Source organism: Hibiscus syriacus, unplaced genomic scaffold (assembly GCF_006381635.1).
Source record: "Hibiscus syriacus cultivar Baekdansim isolate YM2019G1 unplaced genomic scaffold, ASM638163v2 tig00111837_pilon, whole genome shotgun sequence".
Classification (NCBI taxonomy): domain Eukaryota; kingdom Viridiplantae; phylum Streptophyta; class Magnoliopsida; order Malvales; family Malvaceae; genus Hibiscus; species Hibiscus syriacus.
This window is the reverse complement of record NW_024063194.1, coordinates 1,493,327-1,503,081: the sequence shown is the minus strand read 5'-3', so window position 1 is coordinate 1,503,081 and position 9,755 is coordinate 1,493,327. Positions and strand designations below refer to the sequence as shown.

Sequence of the window (9,755 nt, the reverse complement as noted above, 5' to 3'; positions counted from 1 at the left end):
TTAAACAAAATTGAAATCCTGATCGATTAACCAATAGAAGGAAACATAATTACTTCTAAATATTTAGTCGTGAATCCTATAATTTTGAATCCCATAATTAGTCCTCAATCGGTGATATTCTCAATTGAAAATTTCGTGATATTTTAAAATGATATAAATTATTAGATCCTAAATAATCAATTAGAAATCCCCAATGAAAGTTACAAAATGCATATGAGCAATCATTTCTATTACCAAATCAATAAAAAATTATAAAAGATAAATTTAATATCAGTGATTAAACATCACGAGGTTTTGATATCATTTTATAAAACCAAATCATAATATATATGAAAATTTAATCATGATCTAATCGTATCAAATCAACAAAAATAAAATATTAGATAGAGAAGCGTACATGAACTAATTTATAGGTTCAAATTTGAGTATTTCATTAGTTGTCAACTCCCAAGAAAATAGATTTTCTCTTACCGTAAAACCTCACTCGTGGGATAATAATAATACAAGTTAATCTATTTTTTGAGGGTCACTACCTCTTTATATAAACTAAATATTAGGTCAGTCTTTAGAGTATTTATAATTCTACTTTCATCAAATTATAAATAGAACTTATGATATCTACACTTTAATTTCGTAACACTTTAATACCTATGACACATAACATAATTTATAACATCTAAATTTGAATTGGTTCCAAACTCGAATGATCTAGGCGTTACACGAAACTACTGAGGTGGCTAACCATTTTTTGTAAATAAATATACATTCCCATCAAACATCCATAAAAGCTATACTTCAAAGTAAAAACAATAGAGTTTACAAAATGGGGAGCTCCCAAGAATTCATGCCAAAATACATTGAGTTTATCAAAAAAGATAACTCAAACATATATAAGATCTATAAAACACGTGCCCACTATAATACTCGATGTGTAATATGATAGCTCAACCGAATTTGAAATCCTCAATTTAGTGATAAGCTCCTCTAACTAGCACATAAATACCAACGAATGGAACAATCACTACAAGAAATTTCTACTATTCTGAAAAATTTAATTTTGTCACTATTAGTAGCTTTTCGGTGACAAAATAAATAATCGTCGCATTAGATTAAAAAAAGATATACAATTATGACAAAAGCTAAAACCGTCATAATAATTTGTCACAATTACAAACATGTGTAACATATGATGACAAAATAAATTTTATTACGAATTTTTGTCACAAATGTTTCCCTCCATTTTTTTGACACCAAATTAAAGGCATATAGTGACAAATTTTGTAACTAAAAGTTTTCGTAACTATGACATCAAAATTGTCACAACAAATAATGAGATTTAGATTTGTTGTGAAAAATTTTGTTTGTGATTATATATTTTAATTATAGTGACAAAATGTATAGTCATAAATGATTATCTACTATTTTGTGTACAAAAACAAAATCATAAAGTGACATGATTTGTAACTATAAGCTATAATTATTGTTACACAAAAAGTTGTCACAACAAATAATGAGATTCAAATTTTTAGTAAAAAATAGTGTTTGTCATTATATGTTTTAATTATAGTGACAAAATATATTATCAGTAAGATTTCACTCCATATATTTTGCCCCAAAAAAGTCATATATTGACAAATTTTGAAACTATAAGTATTAATAATTATTACAAAAAAACATTGTCACAAAAAATAATGATATTCACGTTTTTATGACAAATTATATTTGTAGATATAAATTTTAGCTATAGTGATAGCATATATTGTCATAACTATTTTTCTCCACTTTTTTGTTTCAAAAGTTATATTGACAATTTTTATAATTATAATTTATAGAAAAAATTATCACATCAATTTGGTCATAATTTTAATGAAATTAAAATAAACTTAACCCTTAAATCAAATAGTGTCATGTATAATGGCCCAAAATTGAACTTTTTATTTTAATTTTAAAAGTTGTGACGTATTCTATATTTATAACAAAACAAAATTTATAACAAAATTTTTGTTTCTAAAAAATTGAATAACTCAAGCAATAATTTATGATATTAAATTTAAAGCAAACTAAATTTATCGTCCTTTTGATATAGTTTACCATTTATTTTAAATAATTTATCTTTAAATTTTTAACTAATTTATAATTATACGTTGAGTTCTTTAAATTTTAAATTTTTATAAATTAAATTACTGACACTAGTCGTTAGCAGCGCTCATCTCTGTTCGTAGAACTCAAATATTCTTACATTTTTTTAATTAGGCATATATACATATATTATTTAATATTCTTAGTGTAACTAGATAACTAAATAGTACAATTTTAATGCTTAACTTGTAAATGTATAATATATTATTAAAATTATAAATATAAATTAGTGAATATATGTAATTAAAAATGTAATCATGTATGAGAAAAATAGATATTTAATTATATATAAAATATTTAATATTAAACTATATCAGTAAATATTAATATCTAATTACATTACCAACTTAAATTTTACATTAAACATAAATATATATAAAAAAAAATGTTATACTTACCATTTCGTTTTCTGTGTGGATTGAGCTGTTCACAAACGTATTAATTTTATATTTTCTCGCTTTTCGATCAGACGTTGTTTAGTCATTAATGATTTTGATAGGATTTACTTACATGGTAAGTCATAAATTCTTTTAATTCCATACTTGATTAATTTGAAAATTATTTTTATTTTCTTATTATTTTTATTTTCAATTGATGTATTTAAGGAGTTTGTTTACTTATTTTATTTTGATTTGATAATTAACGAGTTGAACTTGATTTCGAGTAAACCGGGTCATAAACCAAATCGGGTTATAAATGGAAGAAATTTTGAACCGATAAAAGGCCCAACAAAACAACCCAATCCAATATCAGATTAAAGACCAAAGAAAACCTACCCATGGAGGTGGTTTTGGTTATTTGGATTAGGCAGAACCGACCCGAACCCGAACACTACAAGTAGGGCGACAGAGACTGTGTCTAGGAATCATAACCGTCAGAAAATAATCACAAGATCAGCCAACGGAGAACTTTGAAGAAACGGAAAAAATGTCGTTGCTAAAGGGAGAGCCATTGGTCGCAAAACTAGCTGCTTTAGCCAAGTACGTCGTGCTTCCCGGATCTATGGTTGCTGCCATTGTTTACTCTCCTCCCAACTATGATTCTTCGAAGAAGGACAATTCCCCCAAATAAAAAATTTTCCCTTTTGTTTCCCTTGGTTTGTATTTTTCCCTTTTCTTTAAAATTGATCATGTTTTCGGTTATGGTTTTGCTTTTGTATACATAGTTGCTTAATTACTCCCTGGCTTCTAATTGTTGTCTGAAAATGGATCTGATTGTGATTTGATGGCAGTTGTATCGCTCTGCTTAGTTGATTACTCCATGATTTCGTTGATTTAAAGGAGAGCCATTGGTCGCAAAACTAGCTGCTTTAGCCAAGTACGTCGTGCTTCCCGGATCTATGGTTGCTGCCATTGTTTACTCTCCTCCCAACTATGATTTCGAAGAAGACAATTCCCCAAATAAAAATTTTCCCTTTGTTTCCCCTGTTTTGTATTTTTCCCTTTTCTTTAAAATTGATCATGTTTCGGTTATGGTTTTGCTTTTGTATACATAGTTGCTTATTACTCCCTGCTTCTAATTTGTCTGAAAATGGATCTGATTGTGATTTGATGGCAGTTGTATCGCTCTGCTTAGTTGATTACTCCATGATTTCGTTGATTGGATTGAATTTCCCCCATCTTTATTATTCTTGGTTTATTATAGAAGTAATCCATCTCGTTCAAAGTCTAATATGCTCATGGCAGCAGAATTTTATTTTAGACCATAATTTTATGTTAAGTACGAACTTATAAATTTTAGAAAGATGAAAATAGATTAACAATAAAAATTAAAAATTAAATACTTTAAACTATATAAGAAATTGAAATTGGTAGGGATAATCACCGGATGTGCTCTATGTACAATAACAAATGTATCCTGAGAACAAATCCTGATTTATTCTTTATGTTTTATCAACTGGGATTTTTCTGTTTCACACTGCAATTCTAATGGTTCCCTCCACCAATAGTTGGGTTGTTAACAGGCCATTGCTTTTATTTCTCTGATTGTTGTTGGTTCTAGCCGAATTTTTCGTCTCATGTAGAACTGTAAAGTTATTTCAGTGAGTTTTGAATTGCATCAAGGCTAGTTGTTTTAATTACACCAAGGCGAATTGTCGACACATTAATTTTTGCTCATTCTATGACTGTCTAGAGTTATGCTCTTTAAGTGTTGAGGGAAACATGCTGCTAATTGGATATACTCTTGGATGCTGGCTGACTATTACATGATTTTCTCGATGCAGGTATTTTTATACTCGGCCTTGCCCCATGTGGTGAGGAAGTCGCAAGCTCACGGTGTTCTTGCACGCGGCTTACAATAAGCCGCCAAGGCAATCGAAAAGCACAATGCACAGCTTTGCATTATAACCGATGATTGTGACCAACCAGATTATGTTAAGCTGGTCAAAGCGCTTTGTGCCGATCACAATGTTAAATTGCTACATGCCCTGAGTTCTAAAACTCTCGGAGAGTGGGCCGGTGTAAGTGAGATTTCATTTCTCGTTTACGTTCAAATTATTTTGAGCGGAAAATCGAAAGTAACTACCATTGTTGTGAATGTTGATTATGCTTCATCTTTGCATACAGTTATGTAAGATAGACTCCGAGGGGAAGGCACAGAAGGTTGCTGTTTGCTCCTGCGTAGTTGTGAAGGTATGCATATATACATCGAAGTACAATCTAGTTTTCTTAAAAATGTATTTGTTTCTTCGATTTAGATTGATTCAGATAATGTACAATGTATGTTCTTCCGTTAAGAGTTTGGGGATTTTATTGTTCTTTTTCCTGTAGGATTACGGTGAACAACACGGGGCAGTTGAAGTTGTTTAGCAACACAAGGATTAAGTGATCATAGGACAATTTCTTTGGTAAAATCGTAGTTATTTTTCTGGATCATCTATGATTTTTGGTAGTAAACAACGGATTAATATGCCTGAGATTTTTCTATTTTTGAAGTCGTTGCAATGCTGAACTGCTTAGTGTTTCATATGCATGCAACTATGATGCCACTGCCTTTATTTATTTATATTTCTCGATATAGTAAAACGTTCGATTGAACTTGCCATTATAAAAAAATTGGGTTTGAAATTCGATCTCGTTTTTAAAACTTGAGTTTGATTTTATTCGATCCAAGTAAGGTTGATAAATATTTATTGGATTTGTGAATTATTTTAGTAAACATGATTATTTAGTTTCTATTTTGGGCACTAAATTATTATTTTCACGGGTAAATTACGTGTTTAGTACCTAAACTAAATATTTTCGATAGTAACTAAATAAATTTGAAACTAAATAGAGGTTCTTTTTGTAACAATAACATAGTAAATTTAGCCATAAGAAAAATTTATGCCAAATTTATTTTGTCAATATTTTGTAAAATTAAAAAATTCTGAAAATTTTATTTAATCAAAATAATAATTTATAACAAATATTAATTTATCATCATAAAATTTTGTGATAAGTAATATTCTTTCACAATAACAAATTGTAACAAAATGATTTAGTCAGAATAACACGTTAAATTTAGTTTTCGTCCTAATATTTTGTCAAAATAAAAAATTGTGACATTTATTTAATCAAAATAACAATTTATAACAAATATTATTTTCTCATTATAAAAAATTGTGACAAATAATATTCTTTCACAATAACAAATTATAACAAAATTATTAAGTTATAGTAAAAGTTATAAAAAATATTTAGTGACGAAATAAAAGTAGTGAGAAAATAAATTTTGTTGTAATATGTCTTTTTGTCACAAAAACATTTTTTTTTGTTTGATATTATAATTTAACTTAATTGTGACGAAATTTACTTTTTTATGACAGAGTTTCGGATGAGGAGGTTCTGAGAAGATCATGGAGAGACAAGGTAATAAGCCTGTCCATTCTACTGGAAAATGCTAACATCTCGATGGAAGTTGAAATCGAGGATTCGGACGAAGAGGAAGAAGGCCAAGGGGATGATATTCCGACGATCAAGATCCCCCAATAATTAAAAGAAAAACTTAGGAAGCCATGAAGAAAGGCGCTTATTATCAAGATTTTGGGTAAAACGGTGGCATGCAAAACCATCGTTAGCAGAGTGACAAATTTATGGAAATTGGAAGGTGAGCTTGAATGCATCGATCTTGGCCATGGGTTTTATGCTATTAATTTTCAGAATATGGTTGATAGAACGAAGGTTCTTATGGAAGGCCCATGGAAGATATTAGATCACTATATCACAGTCTAACGACGACGTCCTAACTTTGTGGCATCAAATGCAAGTATTCCCTCTACAGCGGTCTAGATTCATATCCCTGGTCTCCCAATTGATTACTTTGAGGAAAGTTCTCTATGCAATATGAAAAGTTTGGTTGGAAAGCCTCTGAAAATTGATTTTCATACAGCCTGGTCAACAAGAGGGCGTTTTGCTAGAATATGTGTGGAAATTGATTTAAATACTCCTTTTCTGTCAAAAGTGTGCATAGGAAACAAGGTGTATAACATTGAATATGAGGGATTGCACGCTATCTGCTTCAACTGTGGTGTTGTAGCTCATAGAGCAACTGATTGTCTGGAAAATCATAATGAGCCTCCTGTTGCTAGGAAAGTCAATAGCAAATCACAGAATAAAGTTCAACAAGAAAGGCAAGAAGAAGTGAGAATAAAGGAAATTCAACAGGAAGAAGAGGAAGAGGGTAAAGATAGATGTGGACCCTGGATGCTGGTCCAAAGAAGACAACGTGGATCAAAATTTAATCCTAAGAATCAAAGAAGAAGAAACAAAGAACCAAGTAGAAACAACATATTTGCAAATCTGGAGAAACATAGCGATGAAGATTTGGACAAGGGAAAGGAAGAAAATAACCAAAGTCAAGAAAGAAACGATAACAGTAATGTCCCTGGAGGATTAACAAAAAATATGAAGTCCTCACAACGTGAAGATTGTAATAATAGAAATAGAATGAGCAACTTGGCAGGAAACTCAAGTGAAGAAAATGTTAAGGCAACAAACGGAAAATCCCAGACTCCTAATTCAAATGGGAAAAAAGACGATCAAGGAAAGATCCAAGAGAGCAAGTTTGGATGGGAAGGTAACCAAATTGCTGAATTGGAGCAAATTATAGAAAATGAGGAGATTACCGGTAAACAGGGACAGAACCTAATGGACATAGAAAATGCTCCGAATAAAGTAGATAGCCAAAATGCGTTGGAAATGGAAGCTGAACCAGTCGACCAGGAGCAAACTGATATGTTAAATGAGCATACGACCATTGAGGCAAACAATAACAATAAAAAATTCTAAATGAAGCTTATCTCTTAGAATTGTCGAGGAGTAGGGAATAACGATTTTGTTAGAAATTGTAAGGAATTGATTCGGGATGAAAACCCTTCCATCATTTGTCTTCTGGAAACTAAGGCTAAGGCAGGAGTTGGTTCTGTGCTATAGAAAAAGATGAAATTCAATACTCATTTTTAGGTTCCGGCTCAAGGCCTCCGGGGAGGGCTAATTCTCTTGTGGAACACAAATCAACATGATATTATAATTCGTCATCATACTGATCAAACTATTAATGCTGAAATCCAAGAAAATGATAAGAGGTGGTTGCTCTCCACTTTCTATGTTCAACCTCATTCGAACAAAAAAGACGAGTTTTGGGAGAACTTTTGTAATTATTCTTTGAATATAAAATCAACCGTGGATGGTGGTGGGAGATTTCAATGATTTTGCTACGATTGATGAACGTGTGGATAACAACTCTGATTGCATGGAACGCATCTTAAAGTTTCGGGAATGTTGGAGTATGTGTAATCTGATGGATGCTGGGTATGTGGGCATTAAGTTTACTTGGACTAGACACATACATGGGAGAGTTACGCTTCAGGAAAGGCTCGATCGTTTGCTTCAGAATGTGGATATGGTGGATCTCTTTCTAAATCTCAGAGTGATTACGCTGAATAGAGTATATTCGGACCACAATCTGATCCTTGTTAACACTGACTTGGGAATTCCAGTTGACAGAGAAAAACGCCCATTTAGATTTGAAGCAGCGTGGCTTACTCATGAAGAATTCAAGGCTGTCTTTAGTTTAGCATGGGATAAGAAGAAGGATTCTCTTGTCAATGCGGTGGAAGAAACAAAGAATGCCATTATTGAATGGAAGGAAAATAGGTTTGGCAACATTTTTAAACGTAAGAAAACGTTGATGAAACGTATTCAAGGTATTCAAAGACCCTCAAAGTATTTATATTCAGCTTATCTTCAAGAGTTGGAAAAGGCCCTCGAAGCTGAATACCAACTGGTGTTAAATCAAGAGGAAATTCTTTGGTTTCAAAAAGCAAGGCTGGACTGGATGTTGAAAGGTGAAAGAAATACTAAGTTTTTCCACCTTACAACAATGGTGAGGCGAAGATATAATAAAACAGTGGGCTTATACATAGGAAATGATTAGATTACTGATAAGCAAAACTCTTTGCAATCACGTATACATGTACTATAAGGAGTTGTTTGCTGGAAAAGAGTATGAACAACTCTCAACTGATTATGACAGATTCATTCCCAAATTAAGCGAAGACCATAAGACCGAATTAAGCAGAAATGCCTCTATGCATGAAGTTAGAGAAGCCTTATTCTCCATGAATGAATTAAAAGCTCCGGGACTCGATGGCATTCAACCTATTTTTTATAAACAAAACTGGAACACCGTTAAGGATACTATATGTGACTTTGTTAATACGTCTTTAGAGCTTGAAAGGATGGATGTTAAAATTTTGAAGACTTTTTTGGTGCTTATTCCGAAGAAGACTGCTGCGGACAACATTACTCAGTTTTGCCCTATAAGTTTATTGAATACGTCCTATATATTTTTTTCCAAGATCATTGTTCATCGTATGTGTCCTTTACTGCAAAGGCTAATCAGCCCATATCAGAATAGCTTTCTTAAAGGAAGAAGTACGGCGGATAATATTCTGATTGTTTAGGAAGCAGTTCGTTCCATGATGAATTTAAAAGGTAGAAAAGGTGTTGTTATAGCAAAGATAGATCTTCAGAAGGCATACAATAATGTCAGCTGGGAATTTCTTAAGAGAACTTTACAGGACTTTAATTTTTCTGATAAACTTATAAAGATCATCATTGTTCCGCTTTCACCATATCTTTTTATTCTAATCATGGAAAGACTTTCTCATATAATTTTGGAGAGGGAAGAAAGGGATTTAAGGAAATCCTTTAAGTGGTCAAGAGGAGGAGTTAAACTAAGTCATTTGTTTTTTTTGCTGACGATCTTTTATTGTTTGCAGAAGCTAAAGCTGATCAAATGAATAATATTTGAAGTTGTATACATGATTTCAGCTGAGTAGCTGGGGTTGAGGTGAACTTACAAAAATCAAAAGTTTTTATCTCCCCAAATATTAACTCAAATATGGTTAGAGACTTAAGTGACTTGTTAGGTATTTCCCTTACGGATGATTTGGGAACCTATTTGGGAGTTCCAATAATCCATAAGAGGGTAAACGCAGGAACTTATGCTCCTCTTATAGACAAAGTCATGAGGAAATTAGCGGGATGGAAAGGACGATTATTATCCATGGCTGGTAGAAGAACTCTTATCCAAGCAGTGTCAAATGCTATCCCAATCCATACAATGCAAAC

General features: G+C 31.8%; 1 protein-coding gene and 1 pseudogene across 1 annotated transcript; both read left to right on the top strand.

Annotated features, from left to right (window-relative positions):
• Positions 1–2,993: 2,993 nt before the first annotated feature.
• LOC120171774 lies at positions 2,994–5,065 on the top strand (annotated as a pseudogene).
• Positions 5,066–7,806: 2,741 nt separating this feature from the next.
• LOC120171922 lies at positions 7,807–8,556 on the top strand. Its single transcript, XM_039179528.1, has one exon. The coding sequence runs from the start codon at positions 7,807–7,809 to the stop codon at positions 8,554–8,556; it is 750 nt and encodes a 249-aa protein (XP_039035459.1).
• Positions 8,557–9,755: the final 1,199 nt, after the last annotated feature.